Source organism: Pezoporus flaviventris, unplaced genomic scaffold, assembly GCF_033815535.1.
Source record: "Pezoporus flaviventris isolate CSIRO_AGI_PZ_B2104156 unplaced genomic scaffold, CSIRO_AGI_Pfla_v1 ptg000787l, whole genome shotgun sequence".
Lineage (NCBI taxonomy): Eukaryota > Metazoa > Chordata > Aves > Psittaciformes > Psittacidae > Pezoporus > Pezoporus flaviventris.
In genome coordinates this window covers 6,383-27,274 of record NW_026893332.1, presented here as the reverse complement: position 1 = coordinate 27,274, position 20,892 = coordinate 6,383, and the positions used below count along the sequence as shown (strand labels likewise).

The 20,892-nt window shown below is 54.2% G+C and overlaps 1 protein-coding gene and 1 long non-coding RNA gene across 2 annotated transcripts; both read left to right on the top strand.

The window, feature by feature from the left end:
• The first annotated feature begins 2,767 nt into the window (after positions 1–2,767).
• LOC133264343 (uncharacterized) lies at positions 2,768–6,819 on the top strand. The gene is made up of 4 exons (XR_009741637.1): positions 2,768–2,920; positions 4,349–4,488; positions 5,676–5,802; positions 6,792–6,819. It is a non-coding gene; the product is annotated as an uncharacterized LOC133264343 (long non-coding RNA).
• A 2,015-nt stretch (positions 6,820–8,834) lies between these two features.
• On the top strand, positions 8,835–19,938 carry LOC133264345 (tyrosine-protein kinase receptor UFO-like; the record flags this gene model as incomplete). Its single annotated transcript, XM_061444294.1, is given in 10 exon segments — positions 8,835–9,124; positions 9,236–9,318; positions 10,510–10,605; positions 11,419–11,496; positions 13,648–13,740; positions 16,036–16,157; positions 16,807–16,916; positions 18,553–18,602; positions 18,605–18,711; positions 19,803–19,938. Coding segments are annotated over 10 exon segments (1,165 nt in total), but the record flags the coding sequence as incomplete, so codon positions are not given.
• Between the last annotated feature and the right edge of the window lie 954 nt (positions 19,939–20,892).

The window sequence follows — 20,892 nt, the reverse complement described above, 5'->3', positions numbered from 1 at the left end:
TGCTATGGGGAACTTTGGGTGCTATGGGGGGTATGGGGCTATAGGGGGCTACAGGGGCTATGGGGGCATATGGGTGCTATGGGGGCTATGGCGCTATAGGGGTCTATGGGGCTATGGGGGGTATGGGGCTATAGGGGCCTATGGGGGTTATGGGGCTATAGGGGGCTATAGGGGGCTATTGATGGGTTCTGGAGGTCTATGGGGGGTTATGGAGGGTTATGGGACATGTATGGGTACCTATGGTCACTCGATGTCCTCTCTATGCTCCCTCCATGTCCTCTCTATGCTCCCTCCATGTCCTCTCTATGCTCCCTCCATCTCCTCTCTATGCTCCCTCCATGTCCTCTCTATGCTCCCTCCATCTCCTCTCTATGCTCCCTCCATCTCCTCTCTATGCTCCCTCCATGTCCTCTCTATGCTCCCTCCATCTCCTCTCTATGCTCCCTCCATCTCCTCTCTATGCTCCCTCCATCTCCTCTCTATGCTCCCTCCATGTCCTCTCTATGCTCCCTCCATCTCCTCTCTATGCTCCCTCCATCTCCTCTCTATGCTCCCTCCATCTCCTCTCTATGCTCCCTCCATGTCCTCTCTATGCTCCCTCCATCTCCTCTCTATGCTCCCTCCATGTCCTCTCTATGCTCCCTCCATCTCCTCTCTATGCTCCCTCCATCTCCTCTCTATGCTCCCTCCATGTCCTCTCTATGCTCCCTCCATGTCCTCTCTATGCTCCCTCCATCTCCTCTCTATGCTCCCTCCATGTCCTCTCTATGCTCCCTCCATGTCCTCTCTATGCTCCCTCCATGTCCTCTCTATGCTCCCTCCATCTCCTCTCTATGCTCCCTCCATCTCCTCTCTATGCTCCCTCCATGTCCTCTCTATGCTCCCTCCATCTCCTCTCTATGCTCCCTCCATGTCCTCTCTATGCTCCCTCCATGTCCTCTCTATGCTCCCTCCATCTCCTCTCTATGCTCCCTCCATGTCCTCTCTATGCTCCCTCCATGTCCTCTCTATGCTCCCTCCATCTCCTCTCTATGCTCCCTCCATGTCCTCTCTATGCTCCCTCCATGTCCTCTCTATGCTCCCTCCATGTCCTCTCTATGCTCCCTCCATCTCCTCTCTATGCTCCCTCCATGTCCTCTCTATGCTCCCTCCATCTCCTCTCTATGCTCCCTCCATCTCCTCTCTATGCTCCCTCCATGTCCTCTCTATGCTCCCTCCATGTCCTCTCTATGCTCCCTCCATCTCCTCTCTATGCTCCCTCCATCTCCTCTCTATGCTCCCTCCATCTCCTCTCTATGCTCCCTCCATGTCCTCTCTATGCTCCCTCCATCTCCTCTCTATGCTCCCTCCATGTCCTCTCTATGCTCCCTCCATGTCCTCTCTATGCTCCCTCCATCTCCTCTCTATGCTCCTCCATCTCCTCTCTATGCTCCCTCCATCTCCTCTCTATGCTCCCTCCATGTCCTCTCTATGCTCCCTCCATCTCCTCTCTATGCTCCCTCCATGTCCTCTCTATGCTCCCTCCATCTCCTCTCTATGCTCCCTCCATCTCCTCTCTATGCTCCCTCCATGTCCTCTCTATGCTCCCTCCATCTCCTCTCTATGCTCCCTCCATCTCCTCTCTATGCTCCCTCCATCTCCTCTCTATGCTCCCTCCATCTCCTCTCTATGCTCCCTCCATCTCCTCTCTATGCTCCCTCCATGTCCTCTCTATGCTCCCTCCCTCCATGTCCTCTCTATGCTCCCTCCATGTCCTCTCTATGCTCCCTCCATCTCCTCTCTATGCTCCCTCCATCTCCTCTCTATGCTCCCTCCCTCCATGTCCTCTCTATGCTCCCTCCATCTCCTCTCTATGCTCCCTCCATGTCCTCTCTATGCTCCCTCCCTCCATGTCCTCTCTATGCTCCCTCCATGTCCTCTCTATGCTCCCTCCATCTCCTCTCTATGCTCCCTCCATCTCCTCTCTATGCTCCCTCCATCTCCTCTCTATGCTCCCTCCATCTCCTCTCTATGCTCCCTCCATGTCCTCTCTATGCTCCCTCCATCTCCTCTCTATGCTCCCTCCATCTCCTCTCTATGCTCCCTCCATCTCCTCTCTATGCTCCCTCCATGTCCTCTCTATGCTCCCTCCATCTCCTCTCTATGCTCCCTCCATGTCCTCTCTATGCTCCCTCCCTCCATCTCCTCTCTATGCTCCCTCCATGTCCTCTCTATGCTCCCTCCATGTCCTCTCTATGCTCCCTCCATCTCCTCTCTATGCTCCCTCCATCTCCTCTCTATGCTCCCTCCATGTCCTCTCTATGCTCCCTCCATGTCCTCTCTATGCTCCCTCCATGTCCTCTCTATGCTCCTCCATGTCCTCTCTATGCTCCCTCCATGTCCTCTCTATGCTCCCTCCCTCCATGTCCTCTCTATGCTCCCTCCATCTCCTCTCTATGCTCCCTCCATCTCCTCTCTATGCTCCCTCCATGTCCTCTCTATGCTCCCTCCATCTCCTCTCTATGCTCCCTCCATGTCCCTCTCTATGCTCCCCTCCCTCCATGTCCTCTCTATGCTCCCTCCATGTCCTCTCTATGCTCCCTCCATGTCCTCTCTATGCTCCCTCCATGTCCTCTCTATGCTCCCTCCATCTCTCTCTATGCTCCCTCCCTCCATCTCCTCTCTATGCTCCCTCCATGTCCTCTCTATGCTCCCTCCATCTCCTCTCTATGCTCCCTCCATCTCCTCTCTATGCTCCCTCCCTCCCCGTTGTGGCGCCCCCTGCAGGCGGAGGCCTCCGGGCGCGTGCAGGAGCGCGCGGCGCCGCTGCCCCCCGCGCTGAGGCTCGCGGGGCTCCGCCCCTTCACGCGCTACCGCCTGCGCGTGCGCTGCGGAGCCTCCCCCTGGAGCCAATGGGAGAGCGCGGAGACCTTGGAGGGGGGTGAGGGGCGGGGTCAAGGGGGGCGGGGGGAATGGGGGTAATGGGGGGCAATGGGGGGCAATGGGGTAATGGGGGGCAATGGGGGGGTCATGGGGGTAATGGGGGTCAATGGGGTAATGGGGTAATGGGGGTCATGGGGGAATGGGGGGAATGGGGTAATGGGGGGTAATGGTGTAATGGGGGGCAATGGGGGTAATGGGGGGCAATGGGGGGTAGTGGGGGCAATGGGGGTCATGGGGGAATGGGGGGCAATGGGTAATGGGGGGAATGGGGGAATGGGGGCAATGGGGGGGAATGGGGGGAATGGGGGTAATGGGTGGCAATGGGGGTAATGGGGGCTTGATGGGGGGCAATGGGGGGCTCTATATGTTTCTATGGGGTCTCGGGTGTCTATGGGTCTCTGGGGTCTTTATGGGCTCTATGGGTTTCTATGGGGTCTCTATGGGTCTCTATGTGTCTCTATGGGTCTCTATGTGGGTATGGGTCTCTATGTGTCTCTATGTGGGTCCCTATGTGTCTCTATGTGTCCTTATGGGTCTCTATGTGTCTCTATGGGTCTCTATGGGTCCCTATGTGTCTCTATGTGTCTCTATGGGTCTCTATGTGTCTCTATGGTCTCTATGTGTCTCTATGGGTCTCTATGTGTCTCTATGGGTCTCTATGTGGGTCTCTATGTGTCTCTATGTGTCTCTATGGGTCTCTATGTGTCTCTATGGGTCTCTATGTGGGTCTCTATGTGTGTCTCTATGTGTCTCTATGTGGGTCTCTATGTGTCTCTATGTGTCTCTATGGGTCTCTATGGGTCTCTATGTGTCTCTATGTGTCTCTATGTGTCTCTATGTGTCTCTCTGTGTCTCTATGGGTCTCTATGTGTCTCTATGGGTCTCTATGTGTCTCTATGTGTCTCTATGTGTCTCTATGGGTCTCTATGTGTCTCTATGGGTCTCTATGTGTCTCTATGGGTCTCTATGTGTCTCTATGTGTCTCTATGTGTCTCTATGGGTCTCTATGTGTCTCTATGTGTCTCTATGTGTCTCTATGTGTCTCTCTGTGTCTCTATGGGTCTCTCTGTGTCTCTCTGTGTCTCTATGGGTCTCTATGTGTCTCTATGGGTCTCTATGTGTCTCTATGGCTCTCTATGGGTCTCTATGGGTCTCTATGGGTCTCTATGGGTCTCTATGGGTCTCTATGGGTCTCTCTGTGTCTCTATGGGTCTCTATGTGTCTCTATGGGTCTCTATGTGTCTCTATGTGTCTCTATGTGTCTCTCTGTGTCTCTATGGGTCTCTATGTGTCTCTAAGGGTCGCTATGTGTCTCTATGGCTCTCTATGGGTCTCTATGGGTCTCTATGGGGCTGGCTCTGTGGCTCCCACGGTTCCAGCCCCGCCCCCTTGACCTCTGTTTGACCTCATCCCCCCCCCCCCGCAGCCCCGGGCGCGCCCCCGGAGAACGTGACCCTGGAGCGCGCGGGGGCGCGCGCGCGGGCTCGTTGGGCGCCCCCTAGCGGGCAGCTCAATGGCGCCCTCCGGGGCTTCCGCCTGCGCTATGGGGGAGACCGGGAGCCCCAGGTGAGACCCACGGCGACCCATGGGGACCCATAGGGACCCATAGTGACCCATAGGGACCCATAGAGACCCATAGGGACCCATAGAGACCCATAGTGACCCATAGTGACCCATAGCGACCCATAGAGACCCATAGAGACCCATGGGGACCCATAGGGACCCATAGCGCCCTATAGCGACCCATAGGGACCCATGGGACCCATAGTGACCCATAGCACCCTATAGCGACCCATGGGGACCCATAGTGACCCATAGAGACCCATAGCGCCCTATAGCAACCCATAGGGACCCATAGGGACCCATAGCGACCCATAGTGACCCATGGGGACCCATAGGGACCCATAGTGACCCATAGCGACCCATAGTGACCCATGGGGACCCATAGGGACCCATAGCGACCCATAGTGACCCATGGGGACCCATAGGGACCCATAGTGACCCATAGTGACCCATAGTGACCCATGGGGACCCATAGGGACCCATAGCGACCCATAATGACCCATGGGGACCCATAGGGACCCATAGCGACCCATAGCGACACATAGCGACCCTTAGCGCCCTATAGCAACCCATGGGGACCCATAGTGACCCATAGCGACCCATAGCGACCCATGGGGTCCCATAGCGACCCATAGGGACCCATAGCGCTCCATGGGGACCCTTAGCGCCCCATAGCTCCCCATAGGGACCCATAGCGCCCCATAGTGCCCCATAGGGACCCATAGCGACCCATGGGGACCCATACGACCCATAGGGACCCATAGCGACCCACAGCGACCCATGGGGACCCTTAGCGCCCCATAGTGCCCCATAGGGACCCATAGCAACCCATGGGGACCCATAGTGATCCATAGCGCCCCATAGAGCCCCCGTAAGGACCTATAGCGACTCATAGCGACCCATAGCACCCCATGGGGACCCATAGTGATCCATAGCGCCCCATAGAGCCCCGTAAGGACCTATAGCGACTCATAGCGACCCCATAGCACCCCATGGGGACCCATAGCGCCCCATAGCGCCCCATAGCAGCCCATGGGGACCCATAGTGCCCATAGCGCCCATGGGGACCCATAGCACCCCATAGGGACCCATAGCGCCCCATAGCGCCCATAGGGACCCATGGGGACCCATAGCGCCCCATAGGGACCCATAGGGACCCATAGCGCCCCATTGAGCCCCCATTGCCGCAGGTGGAGCTGGACGTGGGGCTGGCGCAGGAGCAGAGCCTGGAGCTGCAGCAGAACCTGTGGGTCCGCGTGGCCCCATACACGGCGGGGGGAGAGGGGCCCTGGAGCCCCCCAGTGCGGCTGGCGCCGAGTGAGGGCGGCCCCACACGTCCCATGTCCCACACCCCACCCCCCACACTCCATACCCCATATCCCGTGCCCCATACCCATATCCCGTACCCCATATCCCATATCCCATATCCCATATCCCACACCCCATATCCCAATACCCCATATCCCATATCCCATATCCCATATCCCATATCCCACACCCCATATCCCACACCCCATATCCCATATCCCATATCCCATATCCCACACCCCATATCCCATACCCCATATCCCATATCCCATATCCCATATCCCATATCCCATATCCCACACCCTATATCCCATACCCCATATCCCATATCCCATATCCCATATCCACACCCCATATCCCACACCCCATATCCCATATCCCATATCCCATACCCCATATCCCGTGCCCCATATCCCATATCCCATATCCCATATCCCACACCCCATATCCATACCCCATATCCCATATCCCATACCCCATATCCCATACCCCATTCCCCATATCCCATATCCCATACCCCATATCCCATAGCCCATATCCCATACCCCATATCCCGTGCCCCATACCCATATCCCATAGCCCATATCCATACCCCATACCCATACCCCATATTCCATATCCCATTCCCCATACCCCATATCCCATATCCCATACCCCATATCCCATATCCCATATCCCATACCCCATACCCCATATCCCACACCCATACCCCATATCCCATATCCCATACCCCATATCCCATACCCCGTATCCCACACCCTATATCCCATATCCCACACCTCATATCCCATACCCCACACCCCATATACCGCACCCCACACTCCATATCCCATACCCCACATCCCATATCCCATACCCCACATCCCACACCCCATACCCCACACCCCCATATCCCACACCCCACATCCCACACCCCATACCCCCACACCCCGTACCCCATATACCCCATACCCCACACCCCACATCCTGATCCCCAATGATGTCCCGATGTCCCACAGTTGGAGAGACACCGCTGGAGACGCAGCCCCGGTGAGGGGATGAGGGTGATCATGGGTGATGAGGATGATGATGGATGAGGATGATGATGATGGATGAGGATGATGATGGATGAGGATGATGATGGATGAGGATGATGGATGAGGATGATGATGGATGAGGATGATGATGGATGAGGATGATGGATGAGGATGATGATGGATGAGGATGATGATGGATGAGGATGATGATGATGGATGAGGATGATGATGATGGGTGATGATGGATGAGGATGATGTCGATGATGGATGATGATGATGATGAATGAGGATGATGGATGAGGATGATGATGGATGAGGATGATGGATGAGGATGATGGATGAGGATGATGAATGGATGAGGATGATGGATGAGGATGATGATGGATGAGGATGATGATGGATGAGGATGATGTCGATGATGGATGATGATGATGATGGATGAGGATGATGATGATGATGGGTGATGATGGATGAGGATGATGTCGATGATGGATGATGATGATGATGGATGAGGATGATGATGATGATGGGTGATGATGGATGAGGATGATGTCGATGATGGATGATGATGATGATGGATGAGGATGATGATGATGGATGAGGATGATGATGATGGATGATGATGATGATGATGGATGATGATGGGTGATGATGGATGATGATGATGATGATGGATGATGATGATGATGGATGAGGATGATGATGGATGAGGATGATGATGGATGAGGATGATGATGGATGAGGATGATGATGATTATGGATGAGGATGATGATGGATGATGATGATGGATGAGGATGATGATGGATGATGATGATGGATGAGGATGATGATGGATGGAGGATGATGATGGATGAGGATGATGATGGGTGATGAGGATGGATGAGGATGATGATGGATGATGATGATGTCGATGATGGATGATGATGATGTGGATGAGGATGATGATGATGATGGATGAGGATGATGTCGATGATGGATGATGACGATGATGATGATGTCAATGATGTCGATGATGACGATGACGATGATGTCCATGATGATGATGTCAATGATGTCGATGATGACGATGATGATGATGTCAATGATGTCGATGACGATGATGTCCATGGTGATGATGTCCATGATGACAATGATGATGATGTCAATGATGTCCATGATGATGATGTCAATGATGTCCATGATGATGATGTCAATGATGTCGATGATGACGATGATGATGATGTCAATGATGATGATGATGATAATGTCAATGATGACGATGATGATGATGGATGATGATGATGTCAATGATGTCGATGACGATGATGTCCATGATGATGATGTCAATGATGTCGATGATGACGATGATGATGATGTCAATGATGATGATGATGATAATGTCAATGATGACGATAATGATGATGGATGATGATGATGTCAATGATGTCGATGACGATGATGTCCATGATGATGATGTCAATGATGTCAATGATGTCGATGATGATGATGTCAATGATGTCAATGATGTCGATGATGACGATGATGATGATGTCAATGATGTCGATGATGACGATGATGATGATGTCAATGATGTCAATGATGACGATGATGATGATGTCAATGATGTCGATGATGACGATGATGATGATGTCAATGATGATGATGATGATAATGTCAATGATGACGATAATGATGATGGATGATGATGATGTCAATGATGTCGATGACGATGATGTCCATGATGATGATGTCAATGATGTCAATGATGTCGATGATGATGATGTCAATGATGATGATGTCAATGATGTCGATGATGACGATGATGATGATGTCCATGATGATGATGTCCATGATGACAATGATGATGATGTCAATGATGTCCATGATGATGATGTCAATGATGTCGATGATGACGATGATGATGATGTCAATGATGATGATGATGATAATGTCAATGATGACGATAATGATGATGGATGATGATGATGTCAATGATGTCAATGATGTCGATGATGATGATGTCAATGATGTCAATGATGTCAATGATGACGATGATGATGATGTCAATGATGTCAATGATGACGATGATGATGATGTCAATGATGTCAATGATGACGATGATGATGATGTCAATGATGTCAATGATGACGATGATGCCAATGATGACGCCGATGATGCCGACGCTCTCCCCTCCCGCAGTGCTCCCCGCAGTGGCTCTGCCCGGTGCCCATTGGCCGCCCGTGGTGGCCGCGGTGGCCGTGGTGGCCCTGGTGGCTCTGGTGGCCCTGGGGGTCCTGGTGGCCCGCAGGTGGAGGAGGAAGAAGCCCCATTACGGGTGAGCAGCAGCCCCACAGCAGGGCACCCCCCGGCCCCATAGGGCCCCATAGGACCCTATAGGACCCTATGGGGCCCTATGGTGACCCTATGGTGTCCCCATGTCCTCCAGCGTGGCCTTTGCACCCCATGGGGAGCCCGTGGTGCAGTTCCGGGTGCGGAGCTCCTACAGCCGCCGATCCACCAATGCCTTGTGTGAGTGTCCCACGACCCCGGCCCCATGGCCATGGTGTCCATTGGTACCCATGGGGTATCTATGGGGTATCCATGGGGTATCTATGGGGTATCTATGGGGTATCTGTGGGGTATCCATGGGGTATCCATGGGGTATCTATGGGGTATCTATGGGGTATCCATGGGGTATCTATGGGGTATCCATGGGGTATCCGTGGGGTATCTATGGGGTATCTGTGGGGTATCTATGGGGTATCCATGGGGTATCTATGGGGTATCCATGTGGTATCTATGGGGTATCTATGGGGTATCCATGGGGTATCCATGGGGTATCTATGGGGTATCCATGGGGTATCTATGGGGTATCTATGGGGTATCTATGGGGTATCTATAGGGTATCTATGGGGTATCTATAGGGTATCCATGGGGTATCCATGGGGGATCCATGGGGTATCTATGGGGTACCCATGGGGTATCTATAGGGTATCTATGGGGTATCCATGGGGTATATATGGGGTATGTGTGGGGTACCTATGGGGTATCCATGGGGTATCTATGGGGTATCCATGGGGTATCTATGGGGTATCTATAGGGTATCTATGGGCTATCTATAGGGTATCCATGGGGTATCCATGGGGGATCCATGGGGTATCTATGGGGTACCCATGGGGTATCTATAGGGTATCCATGGGGTATCCATGGGGGATCCATGGGGTATCTATGGGGTATCCATGGGGTATCTATGGGATATCCATGGGGTATCTATAGGGTATCTATGTGGTATCTATGGGGTATCTATAGGGTATCTATGGGGTATCCATGAGGTATCTATGGGGTGTCTATGGGGTGTCTATGGGATGTCTATGGGGTATCTATGGGGTGTCTGTTGGATGTCTATGGGTTATCTATGGGGTATCCATGAGGTGTCTATGGGGTGTCTATGGGGTGTCTATGGGGTGTCTATGGGGTGTCTATGGGGTATCCATGAGGTATCTATGGGGTGTCTATGGGGTGTCTATGGGGTGTCTATGGGGTGTCTATGGGGTGTGTATGGGGTGTCTATGGGGTGTCTATGGAGTGTCTATGGGGTGTCTATGGGGTATCTATGGGGTGTCTATGGGGTGTCTATGGGGTGTCTATGGGGTGTCTATGGGGTGTCTATGGGGTATCTATGGGGTGTCTATGGGGTGTCTATGGGCTCCCCTCTCCCAGTCTCCCGCCTGGGCATCAGTGAGGAGCTGCAGGAGAAGCTCCGGGACGTGACCTTGGATCGGCACCGCCTGGCCCTGGGCAAGACCCTGGGTGAAGGTGGGTGCATGGCCCCATTGACTCCATGGGGCTGCCCCACTGACCCCATAGGGCTGCCCCATTGACCCCATAGAGCTGGGCCCATTGACCCCATAGAGCTGCCCCCATAGGGGTTGTTCCACATTGACCCTATAGGGATGTCCCCATTAACCGCATAGGGGCTGTTCCCCATTGACCCCATAGGGGCTGTTCCCCATTGACCCCATGGGGCTGCCCCACTGACCCCATAGAGCTGCCCCACTGACCCCATAGGGCTGCCCCATTGACCCCATAGAGCTGGGCCCATTGACCCCACAGAGCTGCCCCCACAGGGGTTGTTCCACATTGACCCTATAGGGATTGCCCCATTGACCCCATAGGGGCTGTTCCCCATTGACCCCATAGGGGCTGTTCCCCATTGACACCATAGGGCTGCCCCACTGACCCCATACAGCTGCCCCATTGACCTCATGGGGCTGCCCCATTGACCCCATAGGGCTGCCCCATTGACCCCATAGAGCTGGGCCCATTGACCCTATAGGGCTGCCCCACTGACCCCATAGAGCTGGGCCCATTGACCCTATAGGGCTGCCCCACTGACCCCATAGGGCTGCCCTATTGACTCCATAGAGCTGGGCCCATTGAACCTATAGGGATGTCTCCATTGACCCCATAGGGGTTGTTCCCCATTGACCCCATAGAGCTGGGCCCATTGACCCCATAGGGCTGCCCCATTGACCCCATAGAGCTGGGCCCATTGACCCCATAGGGCTGCCCCATTGACCCCATGGGGTCCCCCCCCATGGCCCCCCCGACCCCCCCCTTGCCCCCCAGGTGAGTTCGGCTCCGTCGTCGAGGGGCAGCTCCAGCAGGAGAGCGGCGTCCTCAGGGTGGCCGTGAAGACCCTGAAGGGTGAGCAGGACCCGAAACACCCCAAAATCACCCCAAAATGACCCAAAACACCCCAAAATCACCCCAAAATGAGCCAAAACACCCCAAAATCACCCCAAAATCACCCTAAAACACCCCTAAACCAACCCAAAATGAGCCAAAACACCCCTAAACCAACCCAAAATGAGCCAAAACATCCCAAAATCACCCCAAAATCACCCTAAAACACCCCAAAATCACCCTAAAACAACCCAAAAACAACACAAAATGAGCCAAAACACCCCAAAATCACCCTAAAACAACCCAAACACCCCAAAAACAACTCAAAATGACACAAAACACCCCAAAATCACCCCAAAATCACTCAAAAATCACCCTAAAACACCCCAAAATCACCCTAAAACACCCCAAAACCAACCCCAAATCACCCCAAAATCACCCTAAAACACCCCAAAATCACCCCAAAATCACCCTAAAACAAACCAAAACACCCCAAAAACAACACAAAATGACCCAAAACACCCCAAAATCACCCCAAAATCACCCTAAACCACCCAAAACCACCCCAAAACCAACACAAAATGAGCCAAAACAACCCAAAATCACCCCAAAACACCCCTAAACCACCCCAAAACAACCCAAAATGAGCCAAAATACCCCCAAAACAACCCAAAATGACCCAAAACACCCTGAAATCACCCCAAAATCACCCCCAAAACAGCCAAAACACCCTAAAACACCCCAAAACACCCAAAAACAACCCAAAATGACCCAAAACACCCTAAAACACCCCAAAACACCCCCAAAACAACCCTAAATGACCCAAAAGACCCCAAATTGACCCAAATTGACCCAAACCATCCGAAATGCCCCAAATAGACCCAAACCACCCCAAACCGCGCCAAATTGCCCCAAAACACCCCAAATTGACCCAAATTGATGCAAAATGCCCCAAACCACCCCAAAATGCCCCAAACCGCCGCAAATTGTCCCAAAATGCCCCAAAATGCCCCAAATTGATGCAAAATGACCCAAATTGCCCCAAAATGTCCCAAATTGACCCAAATTGCCCCAAACTGCCCCAAATTGCCCCAAAATGCCCCAAATTGATGCAAAATGACCCAAATTGCCCCAAAATGACCCAAATTGTCCCAAATTGACCCAAATTGATGCAAAATGTCCCAAACCACCCCAAATTGCCCCAAAATGACCCAAATTGCCCCAAACCGCCCTAAATTGCCCCAAAATGTCCCAAACTGGCCCAAACCACACCAAATTGCCCCAAATTACCCCAAAACACCCCAAAATGACCCAAATTGCCCCAAAACACCCCAAAATGACCCAAATTGCACCCAAATACCCCAAAACACACCAAAATGCCCCAAATTGCCCCAAAACACCCCAAAATGCCCCAAATTGCCCCAAAACACCCCAAAATGCCCCAAATTGCCCCAAAACACCCCAAAATGTCCCAAATTGCCCCAAAATGCCCCAAATTGATGCAAAATGACCCAAATTGCCCCCAAATGTCCCAAATTGACCCAAATTGCCCCAAAATTCCCCAAATTGCCCCAAAATGCCCCAAATTGATGCAAAATGACCCAAATTGCCCCCAAATGTCCCAAATTGACCCAAATTGATGCAAAATGACCCAAACCACCCCAAATTGTCCCCAAATTGCTCCAAAATCACCCAAATTGCCCCAAACCGCCCTAAATTGCCCCAAAATATCCCAAAACATCCCAAAACACCCCAAAATGACCCAAATTGCCCCCAAACACCCCAAAATGACCCAAATTGCCCCAAAACACCCCAAAATGACCCAAATTGCCCCAAAACACCCCAAAATGACCCAAATTGCCCCAAAACACCCCAAAATGACCCAAATTGCCCCAAAACACCCCAAAATGACCCAAATTGCCCCAAAACACCCCAAATTGCTCCAAATTGCCCCAAAACACCCCAAAATGACCCAAATTGCCCCAAAACACCGAAAAAAGACCCAAATTGCCCCAAAACACCCCAAAATGACCCAAATTGCCCCAAATTGCCCCAAATTGATGCAAAATGACCCAAATTGCCCCAAATTGATGCAAAATGACCCAAAATGACCCAAAGCACCCCAAATTGCCCCAATTTGCCCCAAATTGCCCCAATTTGCCCCGATCTCAGTGGCCATGGGCAGCCGGGCTCAGCTCGAGCAGTTCCTCTCCGAGGCCGCCTGCATGAAGGAGTTCGATCACCCCAACGTCATGGGGCTCATCGGTGGGTGCTGTGGGTGCTATGGGTGCTATGGGTGCTATGGGTGCTGTGGGTGCTATGGGTGCTATGGGTGCTATGGGTGCTATGGGTGCTGTGGGTGCTATGGGTGCTATGGGTGCTATGGGTGCTATGGGTGCTATGTGTGCTATGGGTGCTATGGGTGCTATGTGTGCTATGGGTGCTATGGGTGCTATGGGTGCTATGGGTGCTATGGGTGCTGTGGGTGCTATGGGTGCTGTGGGTTCTGTGGGTGCTGTGGGTGATGTGGGTGCTATGGGTGCTATGGGTGCTGTGGGTGCTGTGGGTGCTATGGGTGCTATGGGTGCTATGGGTGCTGTGGGTGCTATGGGTGCTATGGGTGCTATGGGTGCTGTGGGGTGCTATGGGTGCTGTGGGTTCTGTGGGTGCTGTGGGTGATGTGGGTGCTATGGGTGCTATGGGTGCTGTGGGTGCTATGGGTGCTATGGGTGCTATGGGTGCTGTGGGTTCTGTGGGTGCTGTGGGTGCTGTGGGTGCTGTGGGTGCTGTGGGTGCTATGGGTGCTGTGGGTTCTGTGGGTGCTGTGGGTGATGTGGGTGCTATGGGTGCTATGGGTGCTGTGGGTGCTGTGGGTGCTATGGGTGCTATGGGTGCTATGGGTGCTATGGGTGCTATGGGTGCTGTGGGTGCTATGGGTGCTGTGGGTGCTGTGGGTGCTATGGGTGCTATGGGTGCTATGGGTGCTATGGGTGCTGTGGGTGCTATGGGTGCTATGGGTGCTATGGGTGCTATGGGTGCTGTGGGTGCTATGGGTGCTATGGGTGCTATGGGTGCTGTGGGTGCTGTGGGTGCTATGGGTGCTATGGGTGCTATGGGTGCTGTGGGTGATGTGGGTGCTATGGGTGCTATGGGTGCTATGGGTGCTGTGGGTGCTGTGGGTGCTGTGGGTGCTATGGGTGCTGTGGGTGCTGTGGGTGCTGTGGGGGCTATGGGTGCTATGGGTGCTATGGGTGCTGTGGGTGCTATGGGTGCTGTGGGTGCTATGGGTGCTATGGGTGCTATGGGTGCTGTGGGTGCTGTGGGTGCTATGGGTGCTATGGGTGCTATGGGTGCTGTGGGTGATGTGGGTGCTATGGGTGCTATGGGTGCTATGGGTGCTGTGGGTGATGTGGGTGCTATGGGTGCTATGGGTGCTGTGGGTGATGTGGGTGCTATGGGTGCTATGGGTGCTATGGGTGCTGTGGGTGCTGTGGGTGCTGTGGGTGCTATGGGTGCTGTGGGTGCTGTGGGTGCTGTGGGTGCTGTGGGGGCTATGGGTGCTATGGGTGCTATGGGTGCTGTGGGGGCTATGGGTGCTATGGGTGCTATGGGTGCTGTGGGTGCTATGGGTGCTGTGGGTGCTATGGGTGCTATGGGTGCTATGGGTGCTATGTGTACTATGGGTGCTGTGGGTGCTATGGGTGCTATGGGTGCTATGGGTGCTATGGGTGCTGTGGGTGCTGTGGGTGCTATGGGTGCTATGGGTGCTATGGGTGCTATGTGTGCTATGGGTGCTGTGGGTGCTATGGGTGCTATGGGTGCTATGGGTGCTGTGGGTGCTATGGGTGCTGTGGGTGCTGTGGGTGCTATGGGTGCTGTGGGCGCTATGGGTGCTGTGGGTTCTGTGGGTGCTGTGGGTGATGTGGGTGCTATGGGTGCTATGGGTGCTGTGGGTGCTATGGGTGCTATGGGTGCTATGGGTGCTGTGGGTGCTATGGGTGCTATGGGTGCTGTGGGTGCTATGGGTGCTGTGGGTGCTATGGGTGCTGTGGGTGCTGTGGGTGCTATGGGTGCTATGGGTGCTGTGGGTGCTATGGGTGCTATGGGTGCTATGGGTGCTGTGGGTGCTGTGGGTGCTATGGGTGCTATGGGTGCTGTGGGTGCTATGGGTGCTGTGGGTGCTATGGGTGCTATGGGGGATATGGGGGCTATGGGGGCTATGGGGGCTACGGGTGCTGTGGGCTCGATTAGGCTCTATGGGGCTCCATGTACTCAGTGGGGCTCCATGGTCTCTATGGGTCTCTATGGGTCTCTATGGGGCTCCATGGTCTCTATGGGGCTCTATGGGGTGCCATGGGCTCTATGGGTCTCTTCTCTATGGTCTCCATGGGCTCTATGGGTCTCTATGGTCTCCATGGTCTCTATGGGTCTCTATGGGGCTCTATGGTCTCCATGGGCTCTATGGGTCTCTATGGGTCTCTATGGTCTCCATGGGCTCTATGGGTCTCTATGGGTCTCTATGGGTCTCTATGGGGCGCCATGGGGTAACCGGAGCTGCAGGTGTGTGCCTGCAGCCCTGGGGGGACGGGGGGCTCCCGGCCCCCATCGTTGTGCTCCCGTTCATGGCACATGGGGACCTGCACAGCTTCCTGCTGCGGGCACGCATGGGGCAGCCCCCACTGGTGAGTGGGGCAGGGGGGGGCAATGGGGGTAATGGGGGTTATGGGGTAATGGGGGTAATGGGGCAATGGGGGTAATGGGGGCAATGGGGGTAATGGGGCAATGGGGGTTATGGGGTAATGGGGGCAATGGGGGTAATGGGGGTAATGGGGCAATGGGGGTAATGGGGGTGATGGGGGTTATGGGGTAATGGGGTAATGGAGTAATGGGGGCAATGGGGGTAATGGAGTAATGGGGGCAATGGGGTAATGGGGTCAATGGGGGTTATGGGGTAATGGGGGCAATGGGGTAATGGGGGGAATGGGGGGAATGGGGGGAATGGGGGCAATGGGGTAATGGGGGGAATGGGGGTTATGGGGTAATGGGGGATGTCTATGGGGGTCTATGGTGTCTATGGGCTCTATAGGGCTCTATGGGCTCTATGGGGCTCTATGGGGCTCTGTGGATCTCTCTGTTTCTCTATGGGGTTCTATGGGTCTCTATGGGTCTCTATAGGTCTCTATGGTGTCTATGGTGTCTCTATGGCTCTCTATGGGTCTCTATGGCTCCCTATGGGTCCCTATGGGTCTCTATGGCTCCCTATGGCTCCCTATGGGTCTCTATGGGTCTCTATGGGTCCCTATGGGTCTCTATGGGTCCCTCTGGGCGCAGGCGCTGGCCCTGGGGACGCTGCTGCGCTTCCTGCGGGACATCGCTGCCGGGATGGAATATCTGAGCCTGCGGAGCTTCATCCACCGGGACCTGGCGGCCAGGAACTGCATGTGGGGCACGGCGTGGGGCGGGGGGGCAGGGTGTGGGGCAGGGTGTGGGGCAGGGTGTCCCCATTGAGGTCCCCATTGAGGTCCCCATTGAGGTCCCATTGAGATCCCCATTGAGGTCCCCATTGAGGTCCCCATTGAGGTCCCCATTGAGGTCCCATTGAGGTCCCCATTGAGGTCCCATTGAGTTCCCCATTGAGGTCCCATTGAGTTCCCCATTGAGGTCCCCATTGAGATCCCCATTGAGATCCCCATTGAGGTCCCCATTGAGGTGCCCATTGGGTCCCCATTGAGATCGCCATTGAGGTCCCCATTGAGGTGCCCATTGAGATCCCCATTGAGGTGCCCATTGAGATCCCCATTGAGATCCCCATTGAGGTCCCCATTGAGATCCCCATTGAGATCCCCATTGAGATCCCCATTGAGGTCCCCATTGAGGTGCCCATTGAGATCCCCATTGAGGTCCCCATTGAGGTCCCATTGAGGTCCCTATTGAGATCCCCATTGAGGTCCCCATTGAGATCCCCATTGAGATCCCCATTGAGGTCCCCATTGAGATCCCCATTGAGATCCCCATTGAGATCCCCGTTGAGATCCCCATTGAGATCCCCATTGAGGGCCCCATTGAGGTCCCCATTGAGGTCCCCATTGAGATCCCCATTGAGATCCCCATTGAGATCCCCATTGAGGTCCCATTGAGGTCCCCATTGGGTCCCCATTGAGGCCCCCATTGAGGCCCCCATTGAGGTGCCCATTGGGTCCCCATTGAGATCCCCATTGAGATCCCCATTGAGGTCCCATTGAGGCCCCCATTGAGGCCCTCATTGAGGTCCCCATTGAGGCCCCCATTGAGATCCCCATTGAGATCCCCATTGGGTGCCCATTGAGATCCCCATTGAGATCCCCATTGAGGTCCCCATTGAGATCCCCATTGGGTGCCCATTGAGATCCCCATTGAGGTCCCCATTGTGGCCCCCATTGAGGTCCCATTGAGGCCCCCATTGAGGCCCCAATTGAGGTGCCCATTGAGATCCCCATTGAAATCCCCATTGAGATCCCCATTGAGATCCCCATTGAGGTCCCCATTGTGGCCCCCATTGAGGTCCCATTGCGATCCCCATTGAGGTCCCCATTGAGATCCCCATTGAGATCCCCATTGAGATCCCCATTGAGATCCCCATTGAGGTCCCCATTGAGGTCCCATTGAGGTCCCCATTGAGATCCCCATTGAGGCCCCCATTGAGATCCCCATTGAGATCCCCATTGGGTGCCCATTGAGATCCCCATTGAGATCCCCATTGAGGTCCCCATTGAGATCCCCATTGGGTGCCCATTGAGGTCCCCATTGAGGTCCCCATTGAGGCCCCAATTGAGGTGCCCATTGAGGTCCCCATTGAGATCCCCATTGAGGTCCCATTGCGATCCCCATTGAGGTCCCCATTGAGATCCCCATTGAGGTCCCCATTGAGATCCCCATTGAGGTCCCATTGAGTTCCCCATTGAGTTCCCCATTGAGGTCCCATTGAGGTCCCCATTGAGATCCCCATTGAGGCCCCCATTGAGGTCCCCATTGGGTCCCCATTGAGGCCCCCATTGAGGCCCCCATTGAGGTCCCATTGAGGTGCCCATTGCCCCCCAGGTTGGACGAGCACCTGCGGGTGCTGGTGGCTGACTTCGGGCTGGCCAAGCGCCTTGGGGGGGGCAGTATTACCGCCAGGGCCACGTGGCCCCCGTGCCCGTCAAGTGGGTGGCCCTGGAGAGCCTCGAGAGCCGGGTCTACAGCACCAAGAGCGACGTGGTGAGAGCCCCACAGCGGCCCAAAACGGCCCCAAAACACCCCAAAACCAGCCCAAAGCAGCCCCAAACACCGCACCCCCCCCCAAATCACCCCAACCCCCCAAATCATCCCAAAACCAAACCAAACCCCCCTAAATCACCCCCAAACCCGCCCCTAAATCACCCCAACCCCCCAAATCATCCCAAAACCACCCCAACCCCCCAAATCACCCCAAAACCACCCCTAAATCCCCCAAAATCACCCCAAAATCGCTCCCAACCCCCCCAAAACCACCCCAAACCCCCCTAAATCACCCAAAACCACCCCCAAATCCCCCCAAATCAACCCAAACCACCCCAAAATCACCCCAAAACCCCCCCCAAACCACCAACCCCCCCAACTCACCCCAAAACCACCCCAACCCCACCCCAAATCACCCCAAAACCACCCCTAAATCCCCCAAAATCACCCCAAAATCGCTCCCAACCCCCCCAAACCCCCCCAACCCCCCCTAAATCACCCCAAAACCACCCCAAAACCCCCAAAACCACCCCAAAACCACCCCAAACCCCCCCAAATCACCCCAAAACCACCCCAAATCCCCCAAATCACCCCAAACCACCCTTAAACCCCCCAAAATCACCCCAAAATCGCTCCCAACCCCCCCAAAACCCCCCCAAACCCCCCTAAATCACCCCAAAACCACCCCAAAACCCCCCAAATCTCCCAAAATCACCCCCACACCCCCCAAATCACCCCAAAATACCCCCAAATCCCCCAAATCACCCCAAAACCCCCCCAAACCCCCCTAAATCACCCTAAAACCACCCCAAATCCCCCAAATCACCCCAAAACCCCCCCAAACCCCCCAAAATCACCCCCAAAACCACCCCTAAATCCCCCAAAATCACCCCAAAATCGCTCCCAACCCCCCCAACCCCCCCCCAAACCCCCCTAAATCACCCCAAAACCCCCCTTGCCCCCCCCCCCCCAACCTCCTTTCCCCCCATCCAATGGGAAGCGGCGCATCCCGCCCGCCAGCCAATGGGCGGCCAGCGGCGGTGCAGCGCAGCCAATGGGGAGCGCGGGCGCAGCGTTGTACCGCCCCCTAGTGGTCGTTCGGCGTCACCATGTGGGAGGTGCTGGCGCGGGGCCGCACCCCCTACCCCGGCCTGGAGAACGGAGACGTCTACCGGTACCTGCGGGGGGGAGGCGGCTCGGGGCGCCCCCAGGCTGCCCCCCGGCGATGTGAGTGACCCATAGGGACCCATAGGGATCCATAGGGACACATAGGGACACATAGAGACACATAGAGACCCATAGAGACACATAGAGACACATAGAGACACATAGGGACACATAGAGACCCATAGAGACACATAGAGACACATAGAGACACATAGGGACACATAGAGACCCATAGAGACACATAGAGACACATAGGGACACATAGAGACACATAGGGACACATAGGGACACATAGGGACACATAGGGACACATAGGGACACATAGAGACACATAGAGACACATAGAGACACATAGGGACACATAGAGACCCATAGAGACACATAGAGACACATAGGGACACATAGAGACACATAGGGACACATAGGGACACATAGGGACACATAGGGACACATAGGGACACATAGAGACACATAGAGACACATAGAGACACATAGAGACACATAGGGACACATAGAGACCCATAGAGACACATAGAGACACATAGGGACACATAGAGACACATAGGGACACATAGGGACACATAGGGACACATAGGGACACATAGAGACACATAGAGACACATAGAGACACATAGGGACACATAGGGACACATAGAGACACATAGAGACACATAGGGACACATAGAGACCCATAGAGACACATAGAGACACATAGGGACACATAGAGACACATAGGGACACATAGGGACACATAGGGACACATAGGGACACATAGGGACACATAGAGACACATAGAGACACATAGAGACACATAGAGACACATAGGGACACATAGAGACCCATAGAGACACATAGAGACACATAGGGACACATAGAGACACATAGGGACACATAGGGACACACAGGGACACATAGGGACACATAGGGACACATAGAGACACATAGAGACACATAGAGACACATAGAGACACATAGAGACACATAGAGACACATAGAGACACATAGGGACACATA